At 42.5% G+C, this 17,200-nt stretch overlaps 1 protein-coding gene across 2 annotated transcripts in view; it reads left to right on the top strand.

Annotated features, from left to right (window-relative positions):
* Positions 1–14,133, top strand: part of Xrn1 (5'-3' exoribonuclease 1) — a 101,973-nt gene extending 87,840 nt beyond the window's left edge. Inside the window, exons 38-42 of one of the 2 annotated variants that reach the window (XM_075964967.1) lie at positions 4,336–4,511; positions 6,050–6,163; positions 7,279–7,381; positions 12,924–13,084; positions 13,633–14,133. In XM_075964967.1, coding sequence (XP_075821082.1) covers positions 4,336–4,511; positions 6,050–6,163; positions 7,279–7,381; positions 12,924–13,084; positions 13,633–13,929 — 851 coding nt within the window. In that variant the 3' untranslated portion in view covers positions 13,930–14,133. The remainder of the gene's footprint in view (positions 1–4,335; positions 4,512–6,049; positions 6,164–7,278; positions 7,382–12,923; positions 13,085–13,632) is intronic. The other variant, XM_075964968.1, reaches the window with a different exon arrangement.
* Positions 14,134–17,200: the final 3,067 nt, after the last annotated feature.

Here is a 17,200-nt window from a genome sequence, read left to right as displayed (position 1 = left end):
TGAGTTCACTTGTATAGCACACATATAACAAGCCAGGAAGCCCATAAACACCTATTATTCCACCTACTAGGAAAGTAAGAGGATTGCTAGGTCTTGCTGGCTTCCAGCCTATCCAAGCCCCAGGTTCAAGGAGAGACCCTGCCTCCCAGGAATAGACAGAGTGATGGCAGAGGATAACCTACACGCATTCTGGCCTTCCCTTCCTGTGCACACAGACACACACACTCACATGGACACACATACATGAAGAAATAGGGCTCAAGAGATGACCCAAGTTTAGAAGAGTGTACCTCACTTGCAAAGATCCAGACTTCACTTCCCAGCAACCATATCAAGTGTCTAACAGCCAGATAGAACCCAGTTCAAGGGGCTCCAGCACTTCTGGCCTTCCCATGAGCCTGCTTTCATGTTCATAAACCCACACATGGGCACGCACACACACAAATTTAAAATAACATCAAATCTTTTAAAAAATTGTTTTTCCATATAAAGTTGATTATTGTCCTCTCAAGATCTGTGAAGAATTTTGATGGGACCTTGATGGGGATTGCATTGAATCTATAAATTGCCTTTGGTAGAATTGCCATTTTTACTATGTTGATCCTCCCAATCCAAGAGCAAGGGAGATCTTTCCACTTTCTGGTATCCTCTTCAATTTCTTTCTTCAATTCCTTAAAGTTCTTGTCAAATAGGCCAGGCCATTCACACCTTCAATGCCAGCACTTGGGAGGCAGAGGCAGGCAAATCTCTGTGAGTTCAAGGCTAGCCTGGTCTACAAAAGCTAGTTCCAGAACAGGTTCCAAAGCTATAGAGAAACCCTGTCTCAAAAGACAAAAAAAAAAAAAAAAGTGGGGGGGGCGGTAAAGTAAATACTTGTTCTTTGAAGCCTGGCTTAGTGACTCACACATGCAGCCTCTGAGCTTAGAAGGCTAATGCAGAATTTCCGTGAGTCCAAAGCCAGCCTACACTGCATAAAGAGTTCTGGGTCAGCCCGGGCTAAATCACAAAACCCTATCTGCAATAAAAATAAATAAATAATTTTGTTTTGCTTTATTTTATTTTTATATGTTTTTGTCTTTTTTGGTTTTTTTTTTTTCCTTTTTTTGTTGTTTGTTTGCTTTCTTCGAGACAGGGTTTCTTTGTGTTACTTTGGAACCTGTCCTTGAATGCACAGAGATCCGCCTGCCTCTGCTTCCCAAGTGCTGGGATTAAAGACAAGTGCCACTACTACCAGGCTTTGTTTTTGTCTTTTCTTAAGATGGAGTCTCATTGTGGAGATATGTAGTTCAAACTGGCCAAGAACTCCCTCCACACACCCAAGACAGGGTTTTTCTGTGTAACAACCCTGGCCATCCTGGAACTCACTCTGTAGACAGGATGGCATTGAACTCTCAGAGATTCGCCTGCCTCTGCCTCCTGAGTGCTGGGATTAAAGGCGTGCGCCACCACCACCCAGCCTGACCAAGAACTCTTAAATTTCCTGACATTAGCCGGAGTGCTGGAATTACAGGCATACACCAACCACCATGCCTTGCTTGGTTTTATTTTGGGCTTCCTTTTTTTTTTTTATAAAGATTGGACCTCTATATGTAGTTCTGGTCTGGCTAGCCTAGAATTCACAAAGATCTACCTGCCACTGCCCCTCCCCCAAGAGCTAGTATTAAAGATCTATGCCACCATGCCCAGCTGAGAATAATTTTTTAAAGCAGATTTGTTAATGTACACCTTTAATCCCAGCACTTGAGAGGCTGAAACAGGAAAATTGCTTCAAGTTCAAGGTTAGCCCAAGCTACGTAATTGAACTCTGTCCAAAAACAACAGTTTTTTGTGTCATTTATACAGCAATATAAATATATAATCAAAAGATCTGTCAGCCCTACATCTCTTGTGGCAACTTAAATTATTACAAATAAATACACAAGCCTTGAAAGACTGCCACATCCTTTTTTCCCTCATAATTTAAAGGTGATTGTGTTTGTATTAAATACATTTTTAACTTTTCTGGATATCTTTCCAGTTTATAAAATGAGCAATCATTACAGAAAACTTGTGATCGTAATAGGTAAAGCAATAGCACATCAGACCCATCATAGATGCTGTCAGTTGACATCGTCACATTATAATAACTTACCCAGTGTAGAAACTGAAAAAGCTATCAAATCAACTAAAAATTATTGACAAGGGGACACATTAGAAGTATACTTTAAATCTCTGAAACATGTGGTGTAGCACTTGGCTCAGTGATGAATTTCGTTACATATCTGTCATTGTTCCTGTGCTTTAGGGGCCTTACATTTTAATATTGTGCACTTACACAATGATCTGCCAAAACTGACCAGGAAGAATGACTCAGACAAAACTGCATTTGAACAGAAGTTTCTCAGAGTATCAAAAAAAAATTTTAATAATTTGATCTAAATTTATTAAGGATCAAAATCTGGACCAAAGACAGTGTAGCTCTTAATATACAACCGTAAATACTGGGTAATTAATAATTTCAAAAGCTATTAAAAGCTGGGTATAGTAGCATACCTTTAATCCCAGCACTTAGAGGCAGAGGGAGGTAGATCTATGTAAGTTTAGTGCCTGTATAGTCTATATAGACAGTTACAGGACAGTCAGAGTTACACAGAGAAACCCTATCTTTAAGATATATTTTTATTATGCATATATATGTGGAAAGTATATATACATATATATGTAGTTATATTTATAGCTTTTTAATGGATTTTTTAGAAAATATCTTACATTTATTTATTGTGGGCATGGGATTATACACATGCCATGATGTCATTTGGAAGTTAGCGGACAACTCATGGCAATAAGTTTCCTTCTTTCACCGTGTGATTTTTGGGAATCAAATTCAGGTCTTCTGGCTTGGCAACAGGTGACTCTAACCACTGAGAAATCTCACTGGCCCTAAAAAGCTATTAGAAATTCATTACATATTTATCATAGTGATAGATTTATTCCTGAAGTAAATCAAAATAATTTTTAAACAAAATGGACACATTTCCAAAACAAGTAAGTTTCACTTAATTTCAGTAGTTTGAAAACTGAAATTGTTTCAGTTTTCTGTGTCATACAACTAACTGGTTCTGTGACTTTGGGCAAGATCGCTCAACATCCTGCCCTTTCTGTTTTATAAAATACTCACTATAAGAGATTGAACTTGGGGCATCAAGCAGGCTAGACTGTTCAACCACCAAGCTATACCCCACAACCTTTTTTTATTTTGTTTTTTGAGATCTCATTAAATAGTCCAGGCTGACCTTGAACTGGTGATCCACCTGCGCCAGATTCGTAAATACCTAGAATTAAGGATCTGCCCCACCTGAGCCAGTGTTTACTCTATGAGAGTGCAGCTCGGCTGGCAGAGTGCCTGGTTGGTAAGTAACCATTGTGCATAAACAGATTGTCTGGATGCGCACACGTGCTTTCCGCCCTTGAGAAGTAGAGGCAAGAGGATAGCGAGTTCAAGACCAGCCTGGGCTGTATAAACAGGTCTGAAGCTAATCTAACTTTCATGATACCCAGTCAACAGCAGGGAGTAGGAGATAGATATGGTGGCACAGCCCTTTAATCCCAGCAGTCTGGAAACAGAGGCAGACAGAGCTCTTTGAGTTTAAGGGCAGCATGGACTACTTAATAAATTCTAGACCATACACAGTGAGACCTTGTCTCAAAAAAAGAGGCTGGGTTAATTCTTCACTGACTTATGTTTATATTCAGGTGTCCTCTGTTATGCTATTTTAAAATTTTCATCTTGTTAATTATCATTAACAACTATAACCATCTAAATTTGCTTCTTTAACCTTTTGTATTGGTTTTGGAGACAGAATCTCATTTTGTATCCCAGACTAGACTCAAACTGGTGACAATCCATCTGCCTCAGGATTTCAAGTACAAGTCACCATGCACAGCCTGTCATTTTTTAATTATTTAGCAGTTTTCTGTTTGATTTACTATAAATCTGCTATAGCTGGTGTCTTGGTCACTGTGAAGAGACCCCATGACCAAGGCAACTCTTATAAAATCATTTAATTGTGGGCTTGCTTAACAGTTTCAGAAGTGAGTGCATTATCATCACGGTCACATGCATGGCTCTAGAGCACTGGCTGACAGAGGAACTGAGCCTGGCATGGGCCATCCCCAGTGACATTTGTCTTCCAACAAGGCCACACCTCCTAATCCTTCTAATCCTTTCAAAGAGTTCATCTCTCTGGTAGCTAAGCATTCAAATATAGGAGCCTATTAGAGCCATTCTCAAACCACCACAACTGGGTAGTCCAAGATCATTTTAACTAACATGAATACTCCCTTTTCCCTTGTTAGCGTGTTTTATGAACAAGCCTCATGGTACTAATGAATACCAAAATGTTCCATCTGTGGATAATGTGTGCTGGCCCGGCCACATCCCTCCTGTGTCCACACCAGTAACCGAACTTGCTCGAATTTGTTCCCTTGTTGGAATGCCACAACCAGATTTCTCCTTCCTGAGAACAACACAGGTATAGTATACTGCTATTTGATGTCTACATGGATATAAATCTTTAACTGAGCAGCATAATTGGGTGAAAAGTCTTTAGCTAGAAAAAAATACAGTGTTATGTAGGTTGTTTTGAGTGTGAGGGGTTTTTTTGTTTGTTGTTTGAGGAATTTATTTTCAGCAGCAATAGGAATTGAACTAAAGGCCTCATATACTCTACCAACAGAATATATAAGATCACTCCTAAAGCTCAAGGACAGTAATAGGTTATCTGCTGACACTGGAAGCCAGATCAAGTTAAACTGAAAAAGTGTTACAACAGGTACATTGAGCAAATAGCTTCCAGGCGGGTTCTCCAGCCCCAGAGATCAATCAAGGCCAGAGAAGTTACGCACCCAAACTAAAGCAGGGAGATTTTATAAATTGTAAGCAACGGGTGATGATTTGTCTGCCACGGCTGGGTTTGTGCCCAAGTATCATCAAAAGCTGAGCTCTTAGGTGGGCACTTTGGCAGCTGGCAGCTTCAGGGGAAGAAGCTGCAACAGCTACCAAGAATGTAGGACTGGGCTTTTTGGTGCCTTTCCTTCATTCAAAGTGCCTGTGTGAGTTGGAAATAGGGGAGGGATTAGACAGAGACAGGAATGGGGCTTTCCAGGCCTTGTAGGGGCCAGCTTGAGTTCACATATAGGCAGCTCTATTGCCAGGTGCTACTTAAGTGTGGCAGGAAACATGAGTGTGCCAGTGTCTCATCCTGTGGGCCAGTCGTGTCACAGCTTCTCATCTCTACAATAATGGGAAGTTTTTCATAAGCAATTTGCGGTTTTGGTTTGGTTTGGTTTGGTTTTTTGAAGCAGGGATTCTCTATGTAATAGCCCTAGCTGCCCTGGAACTTGCTCTGTAGACCAGGCTGGCCTCGAACTCATAGAGAGTCTCTGGCCTCTGCCTCCTTAGTGCTGGGATTAAAAGGTGTGCCACCACTGCCTGGCTGTTTTTTTGTTTGTTTTTAATGTAAAACTTTGTTAGCAAAAGGCTTAGTTTGTCAATTCTTAGAATGGAAATGAAAAGGCTTTGCTAGCCTTTGTTTTCATTGAAATGCTTGGTGCTCAGTCTGTTTAGACACCTTGTTCTTTTGTTCTGTTTTAAACTTCTTTCCTGTGTAAAAATATTGATCTCTAATTCCTAAATGCAAACAATCCCATCTTCCCCCATCAGACTTCAAAAGAGCTAGGACTTTAGGCCCTGCTTAGAGAACATTCTACCTTGTGAATATTAAAAAATAAGGCATTAATCTGCAACATTCAGGAGGCAGAGGCAGGCAGATCTCTAAGTTTAAGGACAGCCTGGTCTATATAGAGAACTCCAGGTCTGCCAGAACTACATAGACCCTGAATTTTTATTTTTTTTTTTAAGAAAATAAAGATAAGGCAAAATTCTAAAACAATTTCCTCGTAACCTAAAACTTAAGTGAGATTATTCTTCTTTGATTAGACAAAGCTTTAGGAGAGGAAGTTGGGTTCCTAGACAGATAATCTTATGGATGCCTATATTCTCTTGTTTTAGACAATGACAGTTTGTCAGGTGAAACTTTCCAATGGTTTACTGGTGCATGGGCCACAGTGCCACTCTGAAAGTGAAGCCAAGGAGAGAGCTGCACTTTTCGCTTTACAACAACTGGTAAGAGTCATTCGTGAATTCCCTAAGTTTCTAAGATTAAGAGTGTCTGTGTGTGCACAGTGAGACCAGAGGAATGGGGGAGTCAGACCCCCTGGATCTGGAATTACAGGTGGCTGTGAGCTGCCCCACGTCCATGCTGGGAATCAAATGCCATCCTCAGGGAGAGCAAGTGCTCTTAACCACTAAGCTGTCTCCCACCTGTTAGTTTTGAAATTTTTTTTCCTTTTTTTAATTGATTCTTTGTGGGTTTCACACCATGCATCCTGATCCCATTCATCTCCCCACCCCTTCGTATCCACCCCCTGCCCTTGCTAGCTCCTCCTCAAAATACAATAAATTTTTTTAAAAACTAAGAGGAAAAAAACATGTAAAAAGTCTCGGTGTAGAAGCTGTGCTGTGACACTGAGTCACACAATACACCCTTTAGTCCATTCATCTCTACTTGTAAGTATTGCAATGAGTCATTGGTCTGCTTGGCTTCTGCTACACCCTTGATACTGGGCCCTCACTGGGACTCATCTTGGATACCCTGTTGCTACCTTATATCATGGAGAACCTGTAGCTTTGGATCCACGGGTTTGACCCCTTCACATGCTCCAGCAGTTCATAGATGAGGTGGATTGGGATGGGCCAACTCACAGCCCTGGGTGTTGGTCTGCCTGCCAGCTTTGCCTCATTGACCACCAGGGCAAGCTCTCCAGCTCTGCCCCTTCTAGCTCACTCAGTGCAGCAAGGACCCGCTGGTTCTCCTGCTCTCTCGCCCTCTCACACCTCCAGGGCCAGCTCTACTGTTTTGCCCAGGCGAGGTACAGGGCCCACTCTCCCACCTTTCACAGATGGCAAGGGATGGGGGCGTTTTTCCCTCTCCCATGCCACTGTATGGCAGACGAGCAGGGGTGGGATTAGCTCTCTACTCTCATGCCCTCAGAGCCGGCTCTCTTGTACTCCCTTATCTCTACAGTGTTGCTCAGGTGAGGTGCAGGGTATTGTTCTTCCACTCTCTCAGGACCTCAGGACCAGCTCTCCCACCCGCCAAAGCCATCTGTTAGATTTTTTATTAGTCTCTACAGAAATGGTTTGTTGTTTTGCCTTACAGTTTTTCAATACTTCCACAGGGCTCCTTTGGTGTGAATTATCCTTTGCCTCCACCAATATTCCCCAATTATCCTCCAGCTGTACCATCTGGAACCATTCCTCCCATTTTTCCCCAACCTGCTGGTAAGATATTTTGTTTTTCTAAGTCTTATCCTTGAGTTACTATTTTCTCTAAATTCCTTTAAAAACCATATTTTTATTGAGAGTTTTTTGAGGGTTTTGTGTTTTTAATTACATTTAGTGTACACATACATCAAGATGTACTATTTTTTATGTTTTAGGGTCTGATTTCTTTTTAAGACAATGTTTCATGTATCCTAGACCAGCTTTGAATTTCTAATTTCTCCTTCTCTGCCTCCTGAGTGCTGGAATTACAGTATACCCACCACCCTGAATTGAAGAACCATCACTAAAAATCAAAAAAGTTTATAACTTGCAGTTACCTTTTCTTCCTGCCCTATTAGATTATGTAATAAGGAATTTTAAAAGCAAAGCCTTTGGGGATAAATAGAGAGAAGAAATATCAGCAGAATAGAAATTTGGAAACAGTTTGCAGTGAATAAAGCATGGACAAAGTCAGCTTAGCCGAGCAGGGTTAACTGCAAACTACAGGCCCTGCAGTAAGGGTTACCAGACTCCGCATCTTCGCAGACCGCATTTGCTTAGCGTATGCAAAGCTCGAGGCTCAATCTCCAGCTCTGTGGAGCCAGCAAAATAAAACCAGGATTGTATGAAAGAAGAATAATTGAAAAGAAAAATGATTTGTAGTTGTATCCGTTACTCCCTGTCACTGCACAGAGCAGCTTACAGAAGGAAGGGTTTATCTGGTTTACAGTTTCAGAGGAGGAGCCCTAATGGGAGGGAAGGCAGGATGACAGGTGGCTATGGCCAGAAGCTGAAAGATCCAATAGATAAAACAAGCTGGGCATGGAGCAAGGCCATAAACTCAGAGCCTGCCCCCAGTGACACACCTCAGACTTCACATCCTCAAGCTTCCATAACTCCCCAATATCCGAGCCTATGGGGTGCACTTCTCGTTCTAAACTAGCACATCCTGCTCTGCCTGTGCAGGCTCATGGCCATCTCAGAATGCTGCATGCATTTAGTCCAGCCCTAACAGTCTGAGTAGTCTCTGTCAGTCTCAGCATGGTTCAGAAGTCCAAAGCCCAAGTCTCTTTTGAGACCCAAGGCAGTCTCTTAATGTGTAGATTCAAAAGGCAAGTTACTTCTAATGGGGAGTCAACAAAGTCTAGGGCATTGCTTTGAGGCAGGACCAATACCCTACCCACTATATCTCGGCTGAGCAAGGAATCCCTCCAGAGAGAATGGGTTCCAAAATGCCAGAACAAGCAGTAGGGATAAATCCTGGTCTCACTGCCAGGGGCTCCACAGTCTGTCCCAGCCATACAACTGTCACCCACATTCAGAGGGCCTAGTTTGATCCTGTGCTGGTTCCCTCATGTCAGGCTGGCGTTGGAAGGCTTCCATTAGCTTAGATAAACTGTTTCAGTGGGTGTCCCCATCATGGTCTTGACCTCTTTGCTCATATTCTCACTCCTCCCACTCTTCTACTGGACTTTGGGAGTTCAGCCCAGTGCTTAGGTGTGGTTCTCTGCATCTGCTTCCATCAGTTGCTGGATGGATATATGTTCTGTGATGACATTTGAGATAGTCATCATTCTGACTACAGGGCAAGGCCAGTTCAGGCACCCTCTCCACTATTGCTTAGGGTCTTAGCTGGGGATCCTTGCGGATTCCTGGGAATTTCTCTAGTGCTAGGTTTCTTGCTAGCCCCGTAATGGCTCCCTCAATCAAGATAACTCTTTCCTTGTTCTCCGTCTCTATTCTACCCCCCATTCGACCAACCCATTCCCTATAGTTCTCCCCTCTTCCCTTTCCCCCCTCCTCCTCTCCTTCAGCCTTCCCTTCTCTTCCCTCCCTCCAGTTATCTCAGGAGATGTTGTCTATTCCCCTTCCCCAGGGGATCTATGTATGTTTCTCTTAGGGTTCTCCTTGTTACTTATCTTCTATAGGGTCTTGGACTACAGGTTCCTTATCCTTTGCTTTACAGCAAGTATTCATCTATGAGTGGGTACATGCCATGCTCATATTTCTGGGTCTGGGCTGCCTCACTCGGGATTGTTTTCTTAGTTCCATCCATTTGCATGCAAATTTCAAGATGTCATTGTTTATTACTGCTGAGTAGTACTCCATTGTGTAAATGTAGCACACTTTCTTTATCCATTCTTCAGTTGAGGGGCATCTAGGTTGTTTTCAGGTTCTGGCTGTTACAAATACTCTATGAACATAGTTGAACAAATGAGGACTGCATGGGGGGTGGGAAGAGGGAAAGATGAAGGGAGGAGGAGAAGGGGAGGGAGTGGGAAATGGATTTGAGATATAAAATGAGAAAAGATAATTTTTTTAAAAAATGAAAAAGAGTAAGATAATTAAAAATTCTATGAAATATTATATTCATCAATGTATTTTATTAAATACTTTTAATACTCTGCCCCCAAAAAGGGCAAATTACATACTTCCAACATAGAATACCAAAGAATACATCCCTAGTTCAAAAGAGAGAAATGAGGGCATAGTAAGGATTGAACCAGAACAGGATCTAGCTCAACAGAGCAAACACAAAATCCCACAGCTGTATGTCCAATGTCTGGGTCTTTAATTTCATAAGACTTAGATGGCTCCGGCTTTACTGCCAGCAACATACTTCCCTCCCTCTCTCCTTCTCTCCCCACCCCCCACCCCACCCCCCGCCTCTCTGTCTCAGAGTAATTCCACTCTCTGTAGGGAGATGTCTTTGGCAGATGTCTCATGACTATGATCTTCAACATCATGGGGTCTCCACCACAACTCAGATTTCATATTCTTTTTCTTTTCTTTTCTTTCTTTTTTTGTTTTTGTTTGTTTGTTTGTTTTTTCGAGACAGGGTTTCTCTGTAGCTTTGGGACTTGTCAAAGCCTGTCCTGAAACTAGCTCTTGTAGACCAGGCTGGCCCTGAACTCACAGAGATCTGCTGGGATTAAAAGTGTGCACCACCACTGCTCGGCTCCCCAGACTTCATTTTATAGCTATATATGATGGCCTCTTACAGGCTCCTTATAGGGATTCATCTGTCACACATTGTCTGGCCTCAGGTGTTACCTGAAAACATGCCAATAGAATCCATGAGCCCATGAGCCGTTCTCCCTGATTTTTGCATTTTTCATGCCTCCAAAGATGGTACACTGTCTGACTGCCATGTAGGGTTGGTCCTCACCCCCTTCAACCACTGTAGAAGCAGGCTTTCATGAACTGAAGCTGTTACTTTCTAGGAACAAGCTGCAGTTTAGCTTTTTTCTTTTACAGGTTGGAGGCTTAGCTAGGATAGGATCTTCCCTTGTGGTATTTTCCCCAGTGTTCCAGTGCAGAGCAGGAGATCTCTCTTTAAGTGGCAATCATCTCCTTAACAATGACAGCCTCTTTTAGCAATTGCCCTGGCTGTACATTGAGCTTCCTATTGTACCTAAAATACCGTAACCTTAGCTTATTATAGACCTGTGTATACATTATCAATAAGAAGCATGCCGTAGACTCGATGTTATGCCATCTTGAAAGTTCTTCTGTAAAAGAAGTTAACCTTTTGAGTTCAGCCTCATGTAAATTCTCAGGACATGGACAGAAAACAGCGAGATTGTTTACAGAAATATCACAATGTCTCTACTGCAGTAGTTAACACAGTCCTTGTTCCCCTCCAAACTTCATGAACTAGGCCTCTCTCTTCTGCATTGCTCTCAGCCATACTGTTTTCTAGAATGACCCATTAAGCTCTGGTTACAGCATTCAGCCACTTTTCTAGTCCAAACTTGCAAAATCTTTCCCATTCCTGAAAAGTACCGCATGGGCAACACCCGACTCCTGTATCAGTTGCTCTTCTGGGGGGGGGGGGGGGGTCCATAGTGGATGCAGACACGGCAGCAGGCAGACACGGCAGCAGACGGCTGAGGCTGAGCTAAGAGAACAGCGCGCGGCTATAAACTCTCAACGCTGTCTCCCAGGGTCACATTTCCTCAGCAAGGCTCCATCTGCCAAAGATTCCATAATTCCCCAAACAGCACCACCAACTGGGGACTGTATTCAAATACCTGAGCCTGTGGGTTACATGTCTCATTTAAACCATCACAGTTGTTGACTTGAAATTGTAAAAGTGTGATAAAAACTAGGAAATAAGAAATAACAAAAATTTAGAGTAACAGTGCACAGATCTGCAACCCCTGTTTTAGGCACTCCAGAGAAAGAAATGAGAGGGAGGAAGGAAGGGAGGGACGGAGAGAGGGAGGGAGGGAGAGAGGGAGGAAGGAAGAGAGAGAGAGAGAGAAATGTAGTGTGGAGCGGCGGGGCTGCCTTCCTGGCACCTGGCCGCCCGCACGGCTAGCTTTACCCGAAATAATTACACAGAAACTGTATTCTTTTAAACACTGCCTGGCCCATTAGTTCCAGCCTCTTATTGGCTAGCTCTTACATATTGATCTAACCCATTTCTAATATTCTGTGTAGCACCACGAGGTGCGCTTACCAGGAAAGATCTTAACCTGCGTCTGTCTGGAGTGGGAGAATCATGGCGACTCCCTGATTCAGCTTCTTTCTCCCAGCATTCTGTTCTGTTTTCTCCGCCTACCTAAGGGTTGGCCTATCAAATGAGCCTAGGCAGTTTCTTTATTAATTAACCAATGAAAGCAACAGATTAGAAAGAAATCACTCCCACATCAGAGAAATTCTTAGAACTAAAGAACATGCATCTCTAGACTAAAAGGAACAATATTATAATAAAAAGAAGCAGGTTGTCTTGAAATTCAAAATACCAGGTCCAGAGAAATGGCTCAGTAGGTAAAGACCTTGCTGCAAAACCTGAAGACCTGAATTAAATTTCTGTGTCCCTCATGGTGGAAGGATTCCCATGATTTGTCCCCTGATCTGCACACAAAGATTCCTGAGACTCAAGAATCTGGCTTGCTAGATTTCAGTCCCTCTGCTTAGGAGTCTGCATTTCATAAGCTCTCGAAGTAGCTCGGTGTGTTTCCAACAGGCAACATAAAAGAGTCCTTGAATTATAATACTAAAATAGAGAAAAGAAATTCTCCCTGTCCCATGAAAGTGATCATATTTCAAGAATAGAGCTTTGGGTATTTTGTAAGTTGAGCTCACTGTGGACACAACTTAGCATTTGGGTTAGGTGAGAACATTATGATATCTGTCTTTGTTCCCAGACCTTCCTCAGAGAGAAGCTTCATGATCATTTATGTGGTCATGAAACCAAACAAACAGGATTTTGAGAATAAGGAAGGGCCAGAGTTCTTTGCAATCCACACCATTTCATACCAGTAAGCCAGGTCTCCGGAAGCCAATGAAATGATACCACAGGAAAAGTCCAGCTTCTTCAAAGTCCCATAACTATGGCTGTTCCTAAGGCTCATGGCACATTTGGTCTGTTGGCCTCTGTGGGCCAGCATCACTGTAACTGCATTTATTTATGTAGTTTTACGGCTCTAAGAAAGAGCCCCAGGGCTGAGTGACATAACAGACAAGAGCAGTTACAGCTGCCAGATGAGGTAGAGGAACTAAAAGAGGCTAGCAGAGAGAGTCTTAATCTCCGGACCTTGGTTTTTAACAGCTAATATGATACCTTCATCGCCTCATCTCTTTGGCTCAGTGCCATGGAGACCACCAGTGCCCGTTGCTGGGAAAGCCTTCCACCATCCTTCTTATCCTGGAACCATGCCCTTGGCTGGAGGAGTGCCAAGTGGGGCACACAATCAGTTCATACCTCTACAGGTGAGAGCTGGGAAGGAAAATGTGGTTTTTAACAGTTACTTGTTTTTTAATATTCAGAACACAACTATTGATAAAAAAAAAATTATATAGTTATAACTTCCTAGTACTGACTGGAAATTCTTTGTATATGAACTAAGCTTACAATAGTGATACACTTCAGCTGATCTCTGGTCTGAGTTTATATTCTAAGAAGTAATACTAATTGTAGCAAGTAATAAAAATCTTTTTAAAGTTTTATTTGGGTTTAGTTATGTGCATGGGGGAGGGTATGTTGTTCACAAGGACAGATGCCCTGGGAGGTCAGAGGCATTGGATCCCCTGAAGCAGAGTTACAGAGCAGCAGACATGGACACTGGGACCAAACTCAGATCCCCTGCAGGAGCAGTACCCCATCCTCTAGCCGTCTCTCCAGCCCCTGTTAGAACACTTCACTGCTAATAATAAGTAGAAGTCAGAAATCAGCAGCGACTGCAGCCTAATTTGTGGTGTTTTCTGACACCAGCTCCCCCTCACACACTGTTAGTTAATGATACTGTTATTCCTTAAAGGTTACGAAAAAAAGAGTTGCAAACAGGAAGCATTTTGAGAATAAGGAGGCCCAGAGTTCTCAAGCCACACCACTTCAGACCAGCCAGCCAGGATCTTCTGAAGCCACCCAAGTAATTCCACAAGAAAACCCATCAGCCTCTTTGAAGTGCTCTCAGGATGCCCAGCCCGTGTCGTCTCAAGTGGACACCGCCGCCCAAGGCCATGGTGTGTCCCACCAGAAACCAGCACCAAGCTCCTCAAGAAGGAAATCAAGGAAACTGGCCGTCAACTTTAGCGTTCCCAAACCTTCTGAATAAATTTGGTACCTGGGAATTAATTTCTTTTATTTCCATCTACCTTTTTATAAATTGATATCTATGTGTCAGAAATGTGCTATTTTAGAATATGTTTAGATTGAATATTTGTATTTTTAAGTTATCAGGCACTTTTCATGCTATTTAAGACTATATCAAATTGTGCACTTTAAATATGTGCAATTTGTTGTATATCAGTGATACCTCAATAAAACTAAAAAAGATCAAATTAAATCTTATATTAAAATAAATATCAAATTGGGCATGGTAGTTCATGCCTATAACCCTCATGCTTGAGAAGCTGAGACAGGAGGATTGCCATATATTTAAGGTTAGCCAAGACTACATAATGAGTCCCTGGCCAGCCTGAAACCTTGCTTCAAAACCAAAAATATAAAGTAGATATCAGTGGGCTAAATGTTAAAATGTACCACTCTAACTAACCATTGGCTTCCTCATTAGAAACATCCTTGACCTATAAATTAGTCATCATATTATCATAATTATAAGCTTTTTTATACTATTATTGAGGGATAGTTAAATGCAGCATGAATTAGGCCTCCTAATTTCCTAAGTATGGGTTTTACTTCTCTTTAATGACGTGGCAACGTGGCTGGGAGAATGGTCCTTGCTCCATCATCACATGAGTCTGTTGCCAGAGGCGGTCCCAGGATGCCCTGGAGCCAGCGTGGAGCCAGCGTGGAGCCAGCGCACTGACTGGTGCTGCCAGCGTTGCTCTGTTCTAAACCTGTACCAAAGCAGCTCTAGAAAACCCTCCAATCATCCGTATGGCTGCTTCGAACTCGGAATAGCAATCGAGAGTTGAGAAATGACTTTTTTTTTAGATTGTTCAAAAACCAGCATTAAGAATTTTTAATAAAATTAAGTTTCACAATCTCCAGGGTACAATGGTTACAAATCAGTCTTCAAATAGAGTACAGTGCAAAGTGTTAATCGCTTCATTCTTGCTTAGGCTTCTTGGCTTTTGTTCGTCTTGAGATGGGGTCTTGCTGTGTCGTGCTGGCTGGCCTAGTACCCATGGCAGTCCTCCAGGCTCTGGGATTCCAGCTGTGCATCAGCACACCCACTTCTGTGACTTCTTCCCTGCTTACTTCATGTATGTGAAAGCTCATCGGGGTCCATGTGTAGAGCTTCCCTGGACTGACAAGATTTTAAACTTTTTAAAAATTCCAAGGTGTTTGTGTGTACGTTATTTCCTGCCTGGCCCATAAGTTGTGTGTTTTGGTATTGCTGAGCTGCTCAGTGATGCCACATCCGTCTCTGCATGTCACTCATGTCTGTTCATACTGCTGAAATGATTTGGATTTTATGAAATTTCTCAATGACTTCAGGACCCGCATTTGTATATGGACATATATTTATCTTGTAGTTTTGTGATATGTTTATATTTTTAAGGATAAAATGATCATACTTTTTAAAAAGTAAGAACCAGTCTCTGTATGGAGCTGCCGATTGCTGTGTGTGATTTCATTAGGTCTCTGCAAACTCTGCCATGCGTCCCTACTGCTTTTGAAAATGCTGGTGGTGAACTGAGTTCCTTTCTCTGCTGATTCCAGTGTTTCTCTAAATGAGGGCAGGATATATGTATACTAGTGCCTTTAGTATAAAAGGTAAATGGTCGTTTCCTTCACTGTCTGTGCTCATGTGACTTTCTGTTACTGTTTGTCAGTGCCCAGCACTTCCTCACATGCTGGAAGCCTGGGGTAAGGCTCAGGACATCCTCGGTGTTTGTCCTCTCAAACTCACCCTTTGCAGGCGCAGGGGAATGCTGGGATATGGCGCTGTTGTGATAGCCCCTTCCAAGAATCCCACTCAGATTTTTTTCTACATTCACTTACTCCTGTATGGTGGTGCAGAACACAGAGAAAGGATCCCTTTTGAAAATCGCCTGAGAGATTTTAGTCAACACAGTGCCATTGAACCTGTAAAAGTATTTCTCTAAAATTTGAGCACAAGCTAGTAATTCTATATGGAGAGCCATTAAGAATATTTGACCTTCCTTTTAAAAACAAAAATAAAAATGCTAAGAGTCAAACTTAAAGAGAAAATAAAATAAGAGAGGATTGTGTATTGGCAGATAGGCAGTATGATGTATTTTCTGCCCCCTCCCCCAAAGTCCTGTTCTCAACACAGGTCTGCCGTCTAGGGCAGGTGCGGCCTCTGGAAGATGTAGGGCATGCCTGTCCTGACAGCTGAGCAGCTATGAGGACACGGGATCTAGCACATCTCTGCAACAGCTGCACTGTGGGACCCTACAGCTTCCACCCTCAAGATTCGAAAATACGCTCAGTTGGCTGTTGAATCTAAGAATTTTGGTGAAAATGGTGAACTCTGGTCACAAAAAAAAAAGGTTCTCCCCGACTGTGTTCATGTAACTAGAAAAGTTATTTGATTAAACCTTCCCCTCCTTACTGGAAGCTGTTGCTAATATCCTTGTTCAACAAGTCTTTTTTAAGCAAATTAAGTTAATTTAAAGATGGGTCCTTTTAATCATTGCTTCTTTTCACAATCCTGTGTGTTACTTGGTCACTACCCTAGTTTTAAAATTTGTCAGATAAAATGCATGAATTGACTCAAACAACTTCATAGACTAAAGGCTTAGACATCTAAACCTCGGTTGTGTCGGCAGATTCTGTCCTCTGAATCAGTTTCAGTTTGAGATCTTCCCTGGCCGAGAATGGTACCCAGCACATCGTTAATCCCGGCTCTCTGGAAGCTGCAGCAGAACTGAAGCCTGGGCTGTGGAGATAGATGCTGCCCAGAGCAGTAAGTAGTGAAGACTGCGGCTGGTCCCCTCCTTCCCCAGGTGGACAGAATTAAGAGTACAATGGCCATTTTCCTGTCACCATTTCCCTTAGTGTTTAGACAGTACTAGGTTCTTGGTTCTCAGGGGAGGAGGCACAGAGAGGGAGACAGGCAATATCCAGTAGTATTTGCACACTTCGATGTACCTTTTTTTCGGGGGGAGGGGGAGTTCCAGACAAGGTTTCTCTGTGTAGACCTAGCTAGCCTGGAACTAGCTCTGTAGATCAGGCTGGCCTGGAACTCACAGAGATCCGCCTGCCTCTGCCTCCCCAGTGCTGGGATTAAAGGTGTGCACCACCACCGCCCCAATGTACTTTTTTATCTCAAGGAAATAAGCTATAGGGTTATTTTATTTACTCTTATTTTATGTGCCTGTTCTCTTTGTATCAACAAATATTTTTTTCATACTGGTTATTTAGTTTTCTCTGTATATGACAGAACTCCATGG

The sequence above is a fragment of the Microtus pennsylvanicus genome, chromosome 3, assembly GCF_037038515.1.
Source record: "Microtus pennsylvanicus isolate mMicPen1 chromosome 3, mMicPen1.hap1, whole genome shotgun sequence".
Lineage (NCBI taxonomy): Eukaryota > Metazoa > Chordata > Mammalia > Rodentia > Cricetidae > Microtus > Microtus pennsylvanicus.
The sequence above is the reverse complement of the archived record's forward strand: the minus strand, read 5'-3'. Positions and strand labels throughout refer to the sequence as shown.